Source organism: Mixophyes fleayi, chromosome 7, assembly GCF_038048845.1.
Source record: "Mixophyes fleayi isolate aMixFle1 chromosome 7, aMixFle1.hap1, whole genome shotgun sequence".
In the NCBI taxonomy this organism is placed as follows: domain Eukaryota; kingdom Metazoa; phylum Chordata; class Amphibia; order Anura; family Limnodynastidae; genus Mixophyes; species Mixophyes fleayi.
The window spans coordinates 98533536-98555023 of NC_134408.1; the positions used below are offsets into that span (position 1 = coordinate 98533536).

Sequence of the window (21488 nt, forward strand, 5' to 3'; positions counted from 1 at the left end):
GGTAGATCTAAGAGGGCATTTGAGATGTATGCATGGGTAGTTTTGTTGAAGGCTTTGTGTGTAAGTGTGAGTAATTTGAATTTGATTCTGGAGGACACCGGGAGCCAGTGTAGGGATTTGCAAAGTGGTGTAGCAGATGTGGAGTGGTCAGAGAGAAAGATCAGTCTTTCAGCAGAATTTAGGATGGATGGAAGTGTGGATATATGGGTGTCAGGAATGCTAGATATGCAATAGTCAAGACAGGAGATGATGAGGGAATGAATGAGTTTTGTTAGCATGTTGAGTAAGAAAAACACGTATTCTGGCAATGTTTTTAAGGTGGAGTCGACAGGACTGGGAGAGAGTCTTTGATGTGAGGAATAAAACAGAGGGTGGAGTCAAGTGTGATACCAATGCAGATGGCTCAGGAGACTGAGGAAATTGTGGTGTTATTGACAGTGAGGGAGATTAGAGTCGGGTGGTGATTTTGACATGTTGAGCTCTAGGTAGCGTTGGGATATCCATGTGGAGGTAGCAGAAAGACTGTTGGTTACACGAGATAGTACAGAAGGAGACAGGTCAGCGGAGGAGATATAGATTTGGGTGTCATCAGCGCAGAGGTGGTATTGGAGGCTGAATGAGCAAAATAGTGCCCCAAGAGAAGAGGTGTATAATGAAAAAGTAAAGGACCAAGAACAGAGCCTTGTGGGACCCCAACAGATAGTGGGAGTGGAGAGGAGGATGTGCCAGAGGTAGAAACACTAAAGGAGCAATTCTATAGGTAGGAAGTGAACCAGGAAAGAACAGTCACAAATGCCAATGGAGTGATGGGTGTGTAGAAGAGGGTGATCAACAGTGTCAAAAGCAGCAGAGATATCCAGGAGAATGAGTATGGAGAAATGACCCTTACACTTTGTAGTAAGTAGATCATTGATCACTTTTGTGAAAGCAGTTTCAGTATCATAGATATATCATAAATGTCATAGACTCAAATCAATGTAGTTTTCCTTGAGAAAGATGTATTTCTGCTAACCCTAGTTTTATTTGTAGTAAATACTAAAACAAGTATCTATAAAAGTAGCAATGCTGTATAACCATGCTCAATTGTATTTTCTTATTATTTGAAAGACGTATGTTTTGTAAATGTATCTTAAATGTTTGCATCTTCAAAAGAATATTGTGAAGTAGAGTTTGTCATAGTCTCAAGTACGCCATAGGAAAGCTATATATACACTGAGAATAAATTGTGAACCAGTAGTCAGATTGTTGCATTGACAAGTCAATGATATATGTGTAGTCATAGACCAGGCTAAAAGATATTATAACATGTACAGTGGCTATGAAAAAATATTTACTCCCTTTAACATTTTTCAAATTTAATTTTCTTATGTCATGGAATCAAAACGGATTTATCAGGAATTTCTTAGTTAATTGCTAACACTAATCAACACATTGTACTCTGTAATGTGAAATAAAAAAAGCTCAAGCTTTATTTAAATACAGATACATAAAAGATGGTTATATATGATTACAATGGGTCTGAGTTTTGACTGGGACTTTTTACTTTTGTTAATTTGAGCCACTGTATATGAAAATAATTCCAGTGCTACAGACTTATTGTAGTTGTATTTTTTCAACCAGTTACAATAATTGTAATTTATTCACAAGTGATTAGTATAAACCCTATATGGGAAAATCAACGGTAGAGTGGCATCAGTACTGATAGTGTTCTAGCCAAACATATCTTTGAGGCTAAGCCATAGCTTTCACTTCCTTTAATTAGTATGTGCATCTACCACATCCTGTCTGGCATCCTCTAGCAGACATTTCATATGAGTTTTCTTCAACAGAGATTTTCTTTTGCAGATTTGTGAAGTACCCAATTGGGTACATTTAGGGGAGAAGGGTTATTCCATTGGGCAGAAAACACCTTCCACACGCACTCAAATCACGACAGTTTTGTTGGTTACAAGAAAGAATAAACTTAAAGGAATCTCTCTATAGTTTAGTTAAACTTCGCTTCAACAAAATGGCCATCATTATTATTTTTTACTTATATTTTGGCTTTTTCTGTGACTTTAGGAAGACTAAATAATTGTAATGGGGTGTAAGGAGAGATGTCTACTAATTTTGTGGAGTAGCATTAATTTTCAGAGTATATTAATTTGGTAAGAGGAGCAAGATGGATTTATGTGAATGAGTTTAATATTACTGTGGGTTTTTTACTTTACATTATGCATGATTCTTTTTTTTCTTTAACATATGTAATTACATTTATATACATTGCACTTTTCTAATTCTATTATTATTGTAGCAAGTGTTTTTTTGTTTTGTTTTGTGTTTTAATTACTTTGTTTTCAAGCATTTGGAAACCCCCTCTAGAAAAATGTTTGCCTCTGACTCGGGCTATAGTTATCCCATAGAGAGTTTCTCCATTCTCTAATATGGCATCTGGTGACTTCCCTAACAAATGTCATTTTTGCACAGATGGTCTGTTTTTGGAGGATGGCCTGTTTTAAGCCAAATATACATTTGTGTCCTATTCTGTCCAATTTTTCATGATTGACTTGACTGTGATCCAGAGGAAAGTCTTTGAAATCATCTTATAGCTTTCCCCTTATTGGTGCTTTTTTTTAAAAAAAAATTGTAATTTGCTTTGAATGTTCTTTGATCTTCATGATGAAACTCTTCTTTGGAAATAAACTAAACCAATTGTGGGACCTATACACCGACAGGTCTGTTTATTTTAAAATCAATTGAAACACTTTAACTGTACACAGATTGACTCAACGAACTAATTATTGACTGGCGAACACAACTGATTGATTCATTGTTTTTAGGTACATCTTAGCAAATGAGGTGAATAATTAGTCTGTTTGTGTCTGTAGTTAGTTAAGAAACAGAGTAAGCGTTATCTTTCATTTGACATTGCAGAATATTTTGTGTTGATCAGTGGTTAGAATTTCTGAATAAATCCATTTTAATGCCATGATGTAAAAAAATACAATGTGAAACATGCCAAATGAGGTGAATATATTTTATAGCTGCTGAAGAGCAAATATTCTCTGCTTGAATTCTGCCAGTATTTTAACAGCTTTTAAACATGTTGCTAAATGTGATCTGTAATCTGCAAACCTGACTATATTTCTTGGCTTCACTGCTACTAAATGTGTCCTAAGTCAGGCAGCAAACTATCCCTACACTGTCCTGTGATGTCTCGTAATATAATTGACATACTCATCCTCTCTACCTTCGAAAACATTGGTCACTTTTTCTTTTTTTTTAATTATACATGTAAATATGGATAGAGGACATGATTATTGTGCTCGATAATTTATGTCCATACTTTTTACATGACGTTTAAGAGGAAGCCGGACAGATATAATCTGCTATTTGATCTTTAATTACCTTTTTATGTCAACAAGCTTCTGGGTTTTTTTTGAGTCAAAAACATTCTGTGTAAACAATCCGAAACCCAAATATAAATAAATAAATATACTTTTATGTGTATCAACTTTTGAAGAGACTGAAGCACTGCTGGCTTTCTAATGCCTGTTTTCTTACTTATGACTGCTTTGTTGCAGATTGTTAGAAATCTATGCTTTTCAACAGCTGCTTGATCTCTGAGGCAACTTAAAGGAAATCTCCACCTTCAGAGAATTCTATTGTACAAGCAGACTTGTTTTTATTTCTGATGCCTTTAGATAAAAACAACAGGTTTGTTGTATTTCTACCATCCATATCCAAACGACAGGTCTGACCTTATTTGTTGTCTTATCCAAAGGCAATGAAAATAAATAAATCTGCCTGGACAATATAATTTTCTGCAGACAGGATTCCACGTTAACCCCTTAAAGAGATGGGCATTTTATGCCTTAATTCCCAGACTACATTACCCATTTAGGTGATATGCCAGTTTCAGCTAGAATAACATTTTCTTTATAGTCTCTGAGGCATTAAGATGGCTCAGGGGTTAGCTCTGCTGTCGCCTTGTAGAAAACGTAAAACCAGGCCACCTTCTTCCTTTGCCCCAGGGTCCAGGTCTGGTGCTCACGTGCCCATTATAGGCTCTTTATGCAGTGTACAGGGGTCAGCATGGGCACTCTGGCCATTCTGCGGCTACGCAGTCCCATACACAGCAAGCTGCGATGCACTGTGTGTTCTGACACCTTTCATAGCCAGCATTTACTTTTTCATCAATTTCTGCTGCAGTAGATCTTGTATGGGATTGGAACAGATGGGCTATCCATTGCTCCCCATGTGCTTCAGTGAGCCTTGGGTGCCCATGACCCTGTTGCGGTTCACTGCTTGTTATTTCTTGGACCACTTTTGGGAGGTACCTAATATATCCCACCCCTAGACAGGTTCCATTGTAACAAGATAATCAGTGTTATTCACTTCAATTGTCAGTGGTTTTAATGTTATGTCTGATCAGTGTATGTGTACGTGACATGGTAAAAATACAGGAATAGGGTTATATTTCATGTACAGTACTGTTTCTTTCATTTCTATATGTGACGCTGGTGTGATGCCGTGACCTCCATATGTGGATTTGTCAAGCAAGATTGTTAAACAACGTCACTTTAATTTTGCAATGTTAATTAATTTTTATATTATGTATATTATTCATCGTTTTGCCAATTTACTGCACAGATATTGTGTGTTGTATGGGGAAGTGCAGCAATCATAAGTTTATACTATTTTATTAACCAAAATGTCTGGGTAAAGATATACCTGAACCAGGGTCAACTTATTAATTATTAATAATCCAATTTACAGGCTGTCAAAGAGAAAGAGGTAAGCAATATAGTTCAACACAAACTATACTCTTCTAAATATACATGAAAAGTTAAGGAGCATACAGGTTAAGTTGTAGTTGCCACTGATCCATACAATCTGTTCATTCAACTCATCAGCACATATACTCAAATGAATGAGGAGAAATGTGGAGTTCAGTTCATTGAAATAACATAAAAATAAAAACAAGAGAAAAGAAGTATGCTCTTAAAAGTGAAAACAAGAGAAGTATATAAACAGCTTAACAGAACCATGTTGAGAAGGTGAGGCTTCACTGAAAGACAGGCAGTGTCTGCCTAGTCTACATCTTTATAGTAATATACAATTATCAATTAATATTATTCATTAGTTGGGGCAAAATGTCATTAACACACAATACAGCTATGATTCAATGGGGCCTAGTTATCAAGCCTAAAACCATGCAGAAACATTTGTTTCCGCATGATTTAAGTAAATTAAGTTATGTTGCTTTTTAACATTGGCCTAAAGCAAGAGTTATCAGAGATATCTCCTGCATTAAACAAACTACCATAGTCTGGACCTATTTATCAAGCTCCGAAAAGCTTAACTTTTTGGGAGTTTGCTAATTGCTAACACCATCTGTAGATGGCATCGCAGAAGAGGGATCTTGGGATCCTTTGGCAGTCTCCGTGCTCCTCCCCTCCCTCCTATCACTAATGCCACTTTCATACTGCCGCCCCGGCAATATCCGGGTTGTTAACCCGGGATATTGCCGGGGCACAGGGCAGTATAGATAAGAAGATTTCCATGTTGGGCGGGTTCATACTACACCTGCCTGACCCGGGTTTTAGAAAAAAAAAAGTGTAAAAAAAGATTTTAATAAAAAAAAAATACATAACAAATGTTTACTTAACTTATTTTCAGCCAGCGGTGTTTCCGGTGCGTTGCCAGCTGTCAGGGGGACCTCTGGGTACTAAAATGACGTCATTTCTAATGGACTAGAAATGACGTCATTTTAGTACCCAGAGGTCCCCCTGACAGCCGGCAACGCACCGGAGACACCGCTGGCTGAAAATAAGTTAAGTAAACATTTGTTATGTATTTTTTATTAATTAAAAACTTTTTTTTTACTTCCACATTTTTTTTTTTTACAGTATGAATGGTGAGACCCGGGAATTACACGGGTTGCACCATTCATACTGCAGGCTAGCGGGGTCCAACCCGGGAATTACCCCTCGCAAAATCCCGGGTCTAAGTCCCGGGATTTTAGACCCGGGATTTTGTGGTTGGACTATTCATACTGCACCAAGACCCGGGTTTTTCAGCGTGCCTCTGCAAAAACCCGGGTTTTTGGTGCAGTATGAATGGGGTATAATTGTGTTCAGAGTGCAATACCGGGCATGAGCAGTTCAAGAGCCAGGTCACAACCTGGAAGTAAAGTGATCGCAATTGCCACCACTTTCCAAAAAGTGCCCCTCTCCCAGCTAATCAATTTTAATAAATAGGCATGTTAAATCATTTCTTATCATGGTGCTAATGAATGATAATTAATGTGCAGAAAATGTAAATAAATGGTCATAAATAGACACCAAACCACAATAAAATTTGTAACATACTATAAAAATAGGACTTGTTATAAATCAAATAATCTTATGTATACTTTACGTAGGTTTGAATGTTGAGGAAAAGTACATTTTCAGTCAAAGATGCTTATGTTTCTTTATTTTTTATGTTATATTTTTGTAAACAGAAAAACTCTAGTAGCTTTAACAGTCTAGCCGGGTACTTTAGTTTGACGGTCTCCATTTTTCAGCAGTATGTGTAAAAAAAAGAATAAATAATCACTCCAGTTAATGAAATTAAGAGGCCCTGTTTCAATAAAATAATAAATAAGGTAGTATTAAAGTAAGAACATCAGTGGAGTACTGGCTAAATGTGTGCTTGGGAACTAAGCCAAAAGGAAGAAAGTTCAAACTGTCATTTAGACCGCATCTTCCAGGCATGAAATATTCTGTATTTGGGATTAATGACCCTGTGCTGCGCCTATTTACATTTTTATTTGGTTTGTCAGATTATGTTCTTAGCAATTAATAGGTAAAACAGACATAACTTGACAGAATCGTGTTCGATCTGTCTAAAATATTGACATTCTGTAATAATTATCTTAAAGGTTTATTAGGGTTTTTTGTCTTTAGAAGTAACTGCTTTTCTGTCAGCTTTAATCACTCTAATCATTTAAGCACTTGGTGTTGCTCTGGAATTTTTTAAAAGAAGGGAGAAAAATATATATAATCCTTACTATGTGTTGAGGAGGAATATTCTAAAAATACATTATTATTTATTTAGAATATTGTATAGAGATTCTGTGTGAATAGTGCCCGTGTAGCTGCACTTCATTCTGCATTGACAGGTGGTGATTGTCATGGCTGAACCTCTCTACCGTGTTAGACCTTGGTTTGGATAGTAAATGAGTGCATATCTGACCAGCAGAAGAATAAAAAAATGATCTGTTGTCTCACAGTTTAATCAACTCAGTGTCACCATTTTTATTCCAATTGTGTTTCAATAGTAGTTAATCAATAATGCTCCTGTTTGTTTCTGTGTTTCCCTCTCTTTGGTTTTTAATCACTGCTGATATAACTTTATTGGTTCACTGACTAAAATGTAGTGATGTTGTTTGTGGCTCTTAATAGGTCCCAGAAGGTCCAACGGGCAAGTACCAGGGGGGCAATATATATACACAGCTGCGCAATGACATCTTTGCAGTGTGCATGGGGCTGATGCAAATCATAGAATCAGGGGTACTTGTTGAGGACTGATGGTGCACATTGTTTCTGGATGTTTGTTATGGAGTGTGCGTTTTTGCTTCTTGTTTTCTTCTGTTTACACTATCCTTTGGAGCTTTGTAAGATATAAGTTTGAGATTTGTTGGTGAGTGGCTATAGAGGGGAGGAAATTCAGTCTTTGTATAGTTAACCTGTATGTGCCCAGCTCCTGCACCAGCCTCTTTACGCCATGGTAGCAGTGTGCCCCAGAAGGAATCCGATAAATTAAATTAACAAAAGAACAAAAATCCTTTTTTTCAGGCTGCTTACAGTTATTAGCAGCAAAGCTGTAGTGAGACTCGAATGCAAGAATGCCCTTACATAGAAACTACTGTATTAAGCACTAAATATAGTTGCTGTTGGATCCTATTACAGTTATGACTTATAGACACATTTACAAATTAATTATAATCAAAGTTATTTCATTATTTTTAAATGCAGAAAGAATTTTCTTTTTAAATAATTTGTGGCTAGACACAATACATAAATCCATAAAGCTAGCAATAAATAGTTTTATGATTGAGTATTCTAGCGTGTTGAGTGCTTTATCTTACATTCTCCATTAGCCATAAAGCTCATTTTAATTACAAGTGGTGAACTGTTCAGATGAACAATAACTGCCTGGCACCTATTCTGGAAAATAACCAATTAGGCTTCTCTAGCCGTTAAGATATTGTGTTCCCGAATCAAATCCAAGTTAAATCTGATCTATGCAACACTGTCACTACAGATTTGTATCAACACTGTCACATGAACCTGAGTATTTCCTAACATTTACTGGGTCTAGAGGCAGATTATGATCTAATCTTGTGTTATTAGATGGTCAGTTTCACAACTGATCACATGTTAAGAGAAACCTGTGTATAATATCTTAGTGGAAAAGACATTGGCTATCTTGTTTGCTTGGTTCTTTTTACATTTTTTTATGCAGTCCAGTCTTATACAGGTCTGTATTCTGGGCTCAAGTTTAACTGTGAAAGTCACAGCGCCATGTTATTTAGATAAGAAGACCCACATTTGTTACATTGCTGTCTGTTTACCAATCTGGCGTAGACCTATAGTGGGCAACCTGCTACACTTTGCGAGCCCTCTAACCTGCAAAAGCTACACACATTAGCCTTAATCGTAATAAATTAAAACAATACATTTAATCAAAGAAAAGAGACACTGCTGTAATATGGCCACCGCTCCCCCTTTAATACACATGCAATATAATTTTGGTGGAAAACAGAAATCTTTGATATAGCATTCAAAAATAAATGTAAGTGCATCTTGGGAATACCTGGATAGTGCTCCTCTGCTCGGTGTACTTGTCCCTATTCTTGTGCTATAGACCCAGTCCGATAAAATTTCAATAAATATATTAGTGAAAAAAAGGAAGGACAGAGAATAAACACTTACATACATAACTCCTCACTCTTATTGCTCCATTTTTTTCCTCCCTCTTCATTCTGCATGTCTCGGTGCCCGCGAAAATATTATTTTCTAAAATGCAAAACAACCCCACAAATTTACCTCGTGATCCCACATGCCACTCAGATTTGCACATGCCACTCAGCTGATATAGCAGATATTCTTATACAAAAGTTTTGCAAATTTTCTGCACTTGTCACACTGCAGGCCTCACGCACATCACATTCTCATTATATTGAATGGGCAGATCTAGTACAAAGCACATTTCCTCAATGCCAACATGTCCAAAGCATTCTACTACGAGATTAGTTGTTCACAGGGAAATTTTCCTTTGGCCACCAATGTCATCATAGCAAAGCTGTAATGAGTGCATGATACCTGCGGAAACCTTGTGGCGCCTAACAAATAAATTATAATAATAATAATAATAATACATGTAAACCCACAGAATACAAATGGCCTAAAAACTGCATTATAAGGCCAAGCCCATCTTTATCATGCCCTATCTGATAATGAGTTTGCATATATTTCAGCTCCAATCTCATGACCAGCATATAATGCAGACCCCAATCTAATTAACAGTTTTCAATACAGAACGATGTTTAACCAATAAACAGTCTTACCCATCGTACTTTTCTGACTTGAGCCACACTGCCAATACTAATTTCTGGGATTTGGACCATATGCCTAGTGAATTAGAAGCACCCAGTGCTGTAATTGATTAGTTTGCTTCCTAGGGGTAAATGTATCAAGCTGCAAGTTTCCGGCGGGTTTGAAAAGTGGAGATGTTGCCTATAGCAGCCAATCGGATTCTAGTTATCATTTATTTAGTACATTCTACAAAATGAAAGCTAGAATCTGATTGGTTGCTATAGGCCAAACTTACCAACTTTTCCTCGTTGACTTCAGGGAGATCCCGGGAGCGGTGGGAGTGCGGGGGCGGGGCTTGATGAATCACATCATTTTGGCCCCACCCCTAAATGATTGACCCAATTATGGCCAATTACAGCAGGGGGCGGGGCTAAGATGATGCGATATTTGCGTCACTAAGCCCCCCTCTGCCATTTATCAATTGCGGGGGTGAGAACCGAGAGGTTGCCCTGCTCTCCCGGGAGCCCGGGAGGTCTCGCAGAAATGTGGGAGTCTCCTGGACATTCTGGGAGAGTGGCGACTATGCGTTAAAGAAAAGCAGCTAATGAATCTCTAAAGACGGTAGTGTCTCTTACATGTCAGTCTTTGATTAAATCTTGGTCTCCATGAAAATGGCCATCAATACATGGACATAGGACACAATTTCTGAACTGTGTCATAATCCCACAGATGGCGAAGCCAACCATGTCTTGTACTGGCTCAGCATCAGGGAAAATGCCAGACTCTTCAGGGAGTGAGGGAGATCACCCCTATTTCAGGGAGTCTCCCTGACATTCAGGGAGAGTTGGCAAGTATGCTATAGGCAACATCTCTACATTTCAAACCCTCCGGAAACTCGCAGCTTGATACATTTACCCCCTAGACTTTGTTGAATTTAAGGATTACTAGGATGATGGAGTTAATTATAGAAGAAGTTACCAGCGCAAATAATGACTGCTGTGGTTGCTTTGTGCTGTGTCGAAACAGGATCTACTTAGTGGTTCTCAAGTGCATTCAGAATGTTTTGTTTTGTCCCTAAGTGATGTGACTGCACTTGAGAAAAAAATGTTACTTGATACCCTAGCCTGTCATCTGGCAGTGTAGAAATTCAAGATACTTTGATGCTTTCGGTGGATTGAACATATTCAGTAATTAGTGAACTTGATGACTGGTTTGATTACTAGTAGCGCTGAGCTTGTATTGTCAATGTTCATTTTTCACCAAGAACCAAGAGGGAAATTAGAAATTGGGAGATCCAGCCCCTGTTGTCTGTGGCTTTAGGCAGTTTAATGTTGCTATTCTAATAGTGGTACAGTCAAATACAAAACACCTCAGGTTAGTGTTTGGGTTGGTTGGAGCCCTGTCAAAAAGTTATTAATGTTGGCATCTCTGTCCTGCAGGCAGTGTCAGACTGCACTATGTAGGGCGCACTGTGGAATCAACAATGGTACGTTTTATGTTATGCTAAGAATACACCATACTCTACAACATGGACTTATATATTTAGGAATTTTGTGATCAAAGGACAGTAGTCACTTTCTCCATTGTCATCATCACCACCACCACCACCACATATCATATATATATACTATAGGCAACCAGTTAGACTCAGTGTCTAATTTAGGTTCCTCTTAACTTCAATGGCCAGCCTAATACTGTGTGCAGGTGACCATGGACAGAATGTTTTCTTTAAAAAAAAGTCAACTATGAAAAACGCTTTATTCACAATATCCACATTTCTCACTTTTTGTGAATTGTGTAATTTACCTCCATAACCAAAGTCATTACCATTCCTATCAGTTTGCAAATCACATATAAATATTAGATATCACATTGCATTGTATGGTGAAGAACCTTAACTTCCAGTGTTCTGCCTTTATAATAATGGTTCCAAAATGTCCTTAATTTAGCATGTTATACTGTAATATTTAGAAAGTGGTTTTCTAAGGAGCAATTTGATCCTTTATAAACTTGATTGCATATGGACTTCATTAGTAAATCTATACCAAAAGCTTTAACTGTGATATTCATTTTTCTTTCATCATCCCTAAAAGACTGTAAAACAAAATGATTTGATTGGCTAAAGCAATATTATAACAGTATTCTTTAGTTTTTTTTTCTCTTTTTCTTAGGTTAGCAAAATAAATCTAACAAAGCATGATAATGGAAGCCTTTTACTAAGCATAGCTCATTTGCAAAGCAAAATGCGTCTAGGTGTGCGGAGAGAAGTTCTCCAGAGCCGTCCTGCGCAAAATTGTAAATTTCACACCAAAGTATAAGTATAGTTTCTGTAGTTAAATAAAACTTTTGTTTTTAAACTAAAATACTGCTCAGTTTAAACCAATTTTTTTTAAAATTAATGACTAGAGTAAGAGGACGTGGTGACTTTACTATAAATTTCAGTTTGTGTATTAAACTGCTTATTACATTGCTCAGACTGTGATTGGAACTGTGCTTCTCTAGTAAAGTGCAAAATAGAGGCACAGAACAGGTCCCATTAATGATCTAGCATGACATCCATAGATCGCCAGCTCTGAGTTAAAATGCTTTTGCTCTGTGGAGGGGCGCAGGACAAGGAACACCCCTAAATATGTGCGTTCTCCCCATTATCTCATCCCTCTTATTGCTTCAATAGAAGTGTGTCACGGGCCCTGCCTCTCTCAGGAATTAGGTGCTAATTAAGAATTATCTTTAGCTCCAGGATAGTGCCCCGTTCCCTACCCAGGGTCATGTGCCACAGGGCTAGAACCCTTTTCAACTATTTGGGCTATAATTTGGCCAGTCTACTTTTACATTATGCGGCTGTGAGTTACCTATGAATAAACTATGCGGCCACGTCATGCACTAGCACAGCATTGTTCTTATGGGACCAATATTGTGATTTTTGACTGACCCTGTCACATTAGCTGCGACCTGTGGCCACAGTACCCATATAATTCAATTGGAGCCTCATCAGTAAAAGGGTCCCATTAGTAAAACAGAACAGAAAGAGGAGAAAGCAGAAAAATAGTAAGAGAAAAACTGTGAGGAAAGAAATTATGTTCACATATTAAATTTATATTTTACTGCTAAAGCTGTTCAGCTGCAGAATATTTAAAAATATAGAAATTATATATATATTTTTTTACTTAGGTGTATTTAAACTAATACAAATAATTTTTTTCCTCTGCACTTATTCATTATGTAGACACCACTGTAGTTTATCAGTGCCACAGTGCTCCTTCCACCTTCACCGCTGTTTTCAAATCTTATGTTTTAGTAAATTTAGACTTAAGCCAGGCAGAGGGAGATTTGAAACAGTGGTTCAAATGGAAGCCTTTCAGTACCGGTGAACTGTATTAAAAAAAAAAAAAGAAAACTCTTCTAAGAATAAAGCATTCTTTTAATGTTCCTGTTATTGCAACAATATCTGATGATGTCATTAACAGAACAGGGAGTATGTTCTCAATACTTGACAAATAGGCTCCACCAACAGGGGCTATTGCCAAACTTGCCAACTTCTTGTAGTTGGCTGCGGGGGGAAGGTGGGCATGCGGGCTGTGACGTATTGACCCAAACACATAATTTTGCAGCGGGGGGGCAAATGCTGTGATTCTCGGAGAATCGCGGCATTTTGGACCTAATTCTGACCACTTCACTAGGAGGTTGGCAGATGCGAGAGATTGCCATACACTTCCGGGAGTCCGGGAGACCCACCCTGAATCCGGGAGTCTCCCAGACATTCCGGGAGAGTTGGCAAGTATGGCTGTTGCTGTTGATAACCCTGTTAATGTATAGGGTGAAACATTAAAAACATCAGTTTTATTCAGTAAAAGTGCTTTTCGCCTTTTTGTTAATTCAGTCTGTGTTCAACAATATATATTGTTTGGTACACATTTCATCTCTGTAGTATCTTTATATTATGCATGTGAAATTGGCCTTATTTGCAAGGTATATTATTTTGTTATATACACTTGGTGCTAGCCATGTCCTCCTTGGGCTGATTATGCACCTTTTATTGGCTGGTCATTCCTCTCTGACAACTGGCCACACCCCTTCAGCAGTGCAATGTTACTTTGCAGCCGCACATAGACTATGTAATAGGCCCCTACCATTGCATTCCCCTATGGTCCTTCAACACTTGTACTTTCTACAGTGAACTGCAGATGATCGGAGCTCACTTTAGGCTGTAGTGAACACAAATTGGTTGGAGTTCACTATAAGAAGTACATGTGATTTCTAGATCTAGTTTATTACCCCAGATATCTTAGAGTGTTAGTGTATGATTTATTTCATATAACACATTCCCTTAATTTTTTTTTAAAAAGTACTTTTAATGAACCTGTATCAAAACGTTGTCCAACATGACAAATTTACTGCAGTATAATGCATTCTGTGCATATGGATAATGGTACTGCATTAATTCTTTTTTTTTTTCCATTGAATGTGACACAGGCTGGACCAAAACTAAGGTTTAATGGTTGTAATGTACAACTGAATTTACTGTACTCCCAACTGGTGTCAGTATAAAGTATTTTTTAATTACACAAGCACTAAAAGTAGAGAGTATAGACATTAGCAAAAGTATGCGTCATGTAAAATCTTTGTTAGTATTCCTTTACTGGTTGTTACATTCCTTAAATTATCCAGCTTATTGCTATTGTCACAGTTTTTTAATAGCTGTGTACGTGTGACAGACTGAATAATCCATTGTTACATTACTGTTGTACTGTGATCACAGGTTGTGTAGTTGTTATAGTTGTGTGGTGTGATCTGAAGAGTCATGTTTAATTAGAAAAGGCTTACTTTATTTATTCCATAATAAACTGTTTTAGAAATCCTGACAAACATTCTCCTGCAGGAAAGTTATTTTTGTTTACCCATATATAATATAAATAAAGCAGTGACCAGATTGATGAAGAACAGAGAAACTTTTTTTTTTATAGTCCATTATTGCAAGGTACTGCAATGCAGGGGTTTTTAAAAATCCTGTATAGATTAGATCATACTTGCCTACTCTCCCGGAATGTCCGTGAGGCTCCCGAATTTTGGGGAGTCTCCCCGTCTCCCGGACGGTACAAACCTCCCGGAGTACAGATTTAAAAAGTAGGCAAGTATGGAATAGACCAGTGGTTCCCAAACTTTTGCAGTTCGTGGCACCCTTAGAGTCTCCAAATTTTTTCAAGGCACCCCTCCAAAATAATTATTGAGCAGTCCTGTTTTAGAAGTAGTTGGGTCAAAAAATTGTAATAAGTATTTAGGTCAGGACAGAAATACTTATTTAGTTGTATGCAAAAATGCCCCCTCTGCATCCAGGCACTCTGCCCCCTCTGCATCCAGACACACTGCCCCCTCTGCATCCGGACACACTGCCCCCTCTGCATCCGGACACACTGCCCTCTCTCACACTGCCCCCTCTGTCACGCTGTCCCCCCTCCTCTGCTCTGTCACGCTGTCCCCCCTCCTCTGCCCTCTCTCACAATGTCCCCCTCCTCTGCCCTCTCACACGCTGTCCCCTCCACTGCCCCTCTCATGCTGTGTCCCCCTCCTCTGCCCTGCTGTGCACCTCCTCTGCCCTGCTGTGCCCCTCCTCTGCTCTCTGTCCCCCTCCTCTGCTCTCTGTCCCCCTCCTCTGCTCTCTGTCCCCCTCCTTTGCCCCGCTGTCCCCCTCCTTTGCCCCACTGTCCCCCTCCTTTGCCCCGCTGTCCCCCTCCTTTGCCCCACTGTCCCCCTCCTCTGCCCCGCTGTCACCCTCCTCTGCTCTCTGTCACCCTCCTCTGCTCTCTGTCCCCATCCTCTGCACCTCTGTCCCCCTCCTCTGCCCCGCTGTCACCATCCTCTGCTCTGTCCCCCTCCTCTGCTCTGTCCCCCTCCTCCTCTGCCCCGCTGTCACCATCCTCTGCTCTCTGTCCCCCTCCTCTGCTCTCTGTCCCCCTCCTCTGCCCCACTGTTGCGGTCCCCCTCCTCTGCCCTGCTGTCGCGATCCCTCTCACTCTGCCTCGCGCCAGGCGCCAGCCATAAAAAAAAAAAAAAAGAACACAGAAACTTACCAATCCACCGGGACCCAGCAGCCTCCTCTCTCCCGCAGCTGTCACTGACATCGATATTCAGTGACAGATGCAGGAGAGAGGAGGCTGCTGGGTCCCGGCGCCCGACGGATTGGTAAGTTTCTGTGTTTTGTATTGTTTTTTATGGCTGGCCCGCGGCACCCCAGTGACAGTGTCGTGGCACCCCAGTGACAGCGTCGCGGCACCACAGTGACAGCGTCACGGCACCCCTGGGAGCCGCGGCGCACAGTTTGGGAACCACCGGAATATACTGTCAGAGATCTACATATATCATTGATATCATTCAATTTAATCATGATGTATGCACATTATATAGGTCCTTTGGGTGATTTAACAGTCTATCTTACCTAGGTTTTAGCCACAGAACCTGTATAATTTACATGTAGGGTATCTGCTGGGTCTGGTGGAGTAATATTGTTCTTCATTCATATTTTATTTAGAAAAAAATTAGTGTGGGGTGGAATTATCCTTTAAGGTAAGTTTGAATAGGGTCTGATCATCTTTTTGTTATCATTCTGTATCTCCTGCACGTTTTGTGACCCCACACTTATGAATAAGCCAGGTAGCCAATGTGCCTACAAATTACTGCTGAGGACTAAGTGGCCAAATATATCACCTGTTTTTTTTTATGTTTATTTTTAAAGATTCTGCTAGTTCCTGAATGCCAAATTAATTTGTCCACCCCTAATAAGATAATTAGATCCTTGTGGGAGGCAGTGACCTGTCTACTTTTCTGATTGTGCATGTTTGGACAGGGCTAGCTATTACAGGGCCAGTGTAATGATGTGGGGAGGGAAATGGAGACAAGCAGGAAGTCACATACTGAAATTTGGGTAGTTGAAGAAACAGGACCCCCAAACAGCACAGAGTAGTGATGTGAAGATCTAGTGACACAGTAATGTGTGAGAAATAAAGAAATATATATCACAGAACCAGCTGAGCGACACTTGTCTTGGAGCAGTAAGAGTTAACATTTGTGCATGTCTTAGCCATCTAAATTTCACTTCGTAAAAATAATAATTCAAAATGTATACGTTTTATAAATATTTTGTAAAGATTTAATGTATTTGAAAAATGTTACAAATATTTAAAACATTAATGCATTAAAAATGTTTTATTTAAATAATAAAGAATTGTTATTATGTTTGGTGTATTATAGCCATTCTAAGATGGCAATAACAGAACAGATATTGCACTGGTACTTGATAAATACGTAGCTTCTACACACAGCTTTCTTTGGTTGCAGCATTGTGGCTATTCACATAATTGATTCAGAAAACTGACCACAAACTTAAATGGAGAAAATAGGATTTCAATAGCCACATGCAGATGTATATAGCTCTGGAACCTTCAACCACATTACTGTTTTGGCCTGGTGTGCATTCCTTGATGAAAGCAACAGTGACCTAATTGTCTTTGATCTCTGTAGTAGATCAGGGATGCACAACTTTTTTTTGTTGTGAGGGCTGCATTGGAGATAGTACTAAACTCGCATAAACATGTAAATATGTAGCGTTTACTACAGGAAAAGAGGAATATCTGCAGGTATGCCATGTCTCTCAACATTGTTAATTAGTCCCCAAGGAAGTGTGCGCACCAGAGAGAATGTGGCCATCCCATGTAGTGTGTGTGGTCACATAACATATGGAGGGAGTAATTCCCCACATATGTAATATCACAGTCCCCCGCCGTCATCCCTGTCCGTAGCATGGCCTCTCCTCCGTCACCCCTGTCCTTAGCACGGCCTCTCCTCCGTCACCTCTGTACGTAGCACGGCCTCTCCTCCGTCACCTCTGTCCATAGCACGGCCTCTCCTCCGTCACCCCTGTCCTTAGCACGGCCTCTCCTCCGTCACCTCTGTCCGTAGCACGGCCTCTCCTCCGTCACCTCTGTCCGTAGCACGGCCTCTCCTCCGTCACCTCTGTCCGTAGCACGGCCTCTCCTCCGTCACCTCTGTCCGTAGCACGGCCTCTCCTCCGTCACCTCTGTCCGTAGCACGGCCTCTCCTCCGTCACCTCTGTCCGTAGCACGGCCTCTCCTCCGTCACCTCTGTCCGTAGCACGGCCTCTCCTCCGTCACCTCTGTCCGTAGCACGGCCTCTCCTCCGTCACCTCTGTCCGTAGCACGGCCTCTCCTCCGTCACCTCTGTCCGTAGCACGGCCTCTCCTCCGTCACCTCTGTCCGTAGCACGGCCTCTCCTCCGTCACCTCTGTCCGTAGCACGGCCTCTCCTCCGTCACCTCTGTCCGTAGCACGGCCTCTCCTCCGTCACCTCTGTCCGTAGCACGGCCTCTCCTCCGTCACCTCTGTCCGTAGCACGGCCTCTCCTCCGTCACCTCTGTCCGTAGCACGGCCTCTCCTCCGTCACCTCTGTCCGTAGCACGGCCTCTCCTCCGTCACCTCTGTCCGTAGCACGGCCTCTCCTCCATCACCTCTGTCCGTAGCACGGCCTCTCCTCCCTCACCTCTGTCCGTAGCACGGCCTCTCCTCCGTCACCTCTGTCCGTAGCACGGCCTCTCCTCCGTCACCTCTGTCCGTAGCACGGCCTCTCCTCCCTCACCTCTGTCCGTAGCACGGCCTCTCCTCCCTCACCTCTGTCCGTAGCACGGCCTCTCCTCCCTCACCTCTGTCCGTAGCACCGCCCATTAGCAACAACCCCTCCCCCATTGCCATGCCCATTATTTACCTGTCCTCATAGGCAGCAATAATTAATTTCCGATAATATAACAGAAAAAGCATTATTTTTCAGTCTTTTTGGAACCTCCACAGATTATATTCTATTTTAAATAGCATCTGGACTGAAAATATCTACTTATAATATACAAATATGATTTATAAAAGATAAAACTTCAGCAGCACTAGATTATTAATTATTTTTCCACTTTGCATCTTAAGTCACATTTTAATTAGTTTATTATTTTGAAGGATGATGCAAGTACAAATGAATAAACTCATATTAGCACATTTCTATAATTTCTTATTAATTGCTGTGTCTCTTAATTCAGTTAATTTCCTCCAAGTGTCTGGCAGGGTCTATATGAAACTTTTTTGAGAAAAGAGAAGCTGCTTGACCTAGTAAATATGTAATGAAATTATCCCAGTAGTTAGCACTGTGAATGTTATTTGATTAGCAGAGCTTAGATATACAGTGATTTCTTGTTTGTATAACTGCCATATGCTTAACTATTTTTGTCTTCTTCTACCAGCTGATTGCTGTGTTTGATGAACTTGACATATCCACAAAAATGGAAGATGCACCCGTCCTCACAAACAGTCTTAGCCCCAATTCTTTTGAAGCAGATTTGGCAGCTCAGCATTCCACGCTCCAGCCACTTCGAGGAGAAATTGAAGTCACTCACTCTGCTCTAAAGCTTGGTATGACATTTTCCTATCCAGAAACATTTTGTGTTTCACATTTTAGTTATTGACCATTTTATGAGTGCAATATAAAATATGAATGATCGTTATAAGTTATTCACATATTACTCTTGATAGATATGTGGGAGTTACAAACCACTAGTTGTTTCCAGCATACACTTAACAAGAACAAAATAGTAGGCTTGCTTTCTGAGCCTAGTTATTTTATATTCTGTCTGCATTAGCTATGAGCGCAGTATTTTATAGAACAAGTAAACAATATCTATGACACTGCAACATAGCTCTTAAGCCTAAATGATGGCATCAGACTACATTCTCAGAGAAGGGAATCTCGTAGAAATCATTGTTACAATGTTACCTTGTGTGTACCTATTGTTTGCATCTTTAAAGAAAAAGCAGTACCTGTCGCTGTTTGTCTCTTGTTCACTCAGGCAATTTGTTTATTACTTGTCACTCCAATCTTCTGTTCCTGTATGTGTTTTTGTATTTGGCTTGGATATATTCTTGATTTCCTAGGATCTTGTTTACAGAGTGCTGTTAAGTATGGGCATAAGAAGTTAAAACACCAGCTCAAGTGTTAATTATATATTGGTTTGCTATTTTATTTGCTGTCATGAATAACGTTTGCTTTCAAATACGTTGAAATATGTTATTTTTCTTTTCTTTTTCTGCCAGCACAAATACTCTGAAACATGAATATCTGGTTTTGTTTAAATGTCCTTGTACCATACACAGTGAGATGCCAAATTACATTGCAGACCTTCCTCCCTGCACTCATCTGCCAGAACGCAAGCAGCACACTTTAGTTATAATACAATTTCTAGTGTCATATCATATTGTAAGAATGTGCTACTGGTAATTAGCGCTTTGATTATCTCCATAACATCTCGGCATTTACAATTATAAAAACTAATTAGGTAGGAAATAAATGATAAACTGCAGAATGGATTTCAAGGATTGAGGATTAGAAAGTGAATACGCACGGGTTGATGCTGAAGAACTAGGGGTGGATGAGGATGCTGTTTTAATTTATATTAATGAAAAGGGTATAAATGGGAGATGTATGGAACAAAAGTACCCTGATGACATTACTATAAAGATTCATGAAATCTCTGGCAAATCGATCTGTTTTAAAGATATACATCTGTTTCTATTTTACTAGAGGATACTAGTACTTTCAATTGCCAACACATTTTGATATCATCAGTGTTGGCAAGACTGACCACAATCACCTTATTTAGAAGCAAGCGCAAGTGGAAGTGCCATGAGCACCCCCACTCCCTCTGATCCCTCCTTAAGTGCTATATCCGTAGGCAATTCCCTTCCGCTTGCCTTGTGTGATGGTGGTGGGGAAGGCATAGGGCATAGAATGGCAGTCCAGAGCTGTAATACTATTATCAGTTTGCTCACATCTTTGTTTCCCCCACACTGCAATTAATTGTAGGCAGCACTAGGCCCTAGACTCTCCTCTTTGTCCTGTCAAAAGTCTATGGCAAACAAAAAACTAAAGACAACGTGATAAATACATTTTTGGCTGTATGTCATGTATGCAAGGGGTCTCAGGTAGGCCTGACCTTTACTGAAGTGGCTTAGGCTCCCCATTTTGTCACATGCTCCTTTGTTTCATAAATGCACATCTGCTTTACTGAAGCACATTTGTAGCATTGATGCCACTGAAAGAAATATGTGTGATTTCTATATTATTCATGATTGCAAAAAAAAACACATTGTAATTTTTCAGAGCCAATCAGAAACAAGTTTCCATGTCTGTCTTAAGTGTAATAATGTTAACAGCCGTTTTGTTCTGCTACAACAATCAGCAATTTGTTTCAAGTGTGTCTGTAAAGGGAATTGCAAACTGCAAAAAATCCAATGCATCTAATAACCGTAATCAAATTAGATGTGCAATCTTGAATAATCCCTCATTTTAAATTACCCGTATCATATGTTTCTGTTCTCTGAAAGAAACCATGTTCTACCAGAAATCTCCATCACCGTCTTTTCACATGTCTTAGTTTTAGTTTCAACCTCGCTGTTTCACTTTATTATTTACCTGATTTAGTAGATGAGCAATAATGCACAAATAGCACATTCTTTTACTTTATTTAGGTGCCTCATTGCAAACAAATCTATTACAAACAGTTGAGGACACATTTATGGAGTTAGGCTGGGTACACACTACAGTGTTTTCAGCCAAATATCGGGCCAATCACCCGATAAACGACCGTTCAGTCCGATATCGCATTAGTGTGTACAATTAGATGATGCATGATAGTCCTTGGTTTGATTTGAATGTTCAGCAGAACTATAAATCTCGTTCAGCTATGGAACAACATCCGTCCAATCCTGCAGTGTGTATGCACTCATGTTCAGGATCTCTATAGAGTTTACAGAGTCATGCTCTTTTCAGCTGACGGTTATGACAGATGAAGAGCACAAATCTGAGGGTAAATCTTTTA

General features: G+C 39.6%; 1 protein-coding gene across 4 annotated transcripts in view; it reads left to right on the plus strand.

Annotated features, from left to right (window-relative positions):
- PARD3B (par-3 family cell polarity regulator beta) overlaps positions 1–21488 on the plus strand; it is a 1062783-nt gene that overhangs the window by 206326 nt on the left and 834969 nt on the right. For all 4 annotated transcript variants that reach the window (XM_075180190.1, XM_075180191.1, XM_075180192.1 and 1 more), the window contains exon 3: positions 18858–19026. In XM_075180190.1, coding sequence (XP_075036291.1) covers positions 18858–19026 — 169 coding nt within the window. The remainder of the gene's footprint in view (positions 1–18857; positions 19027–21488) is intronic.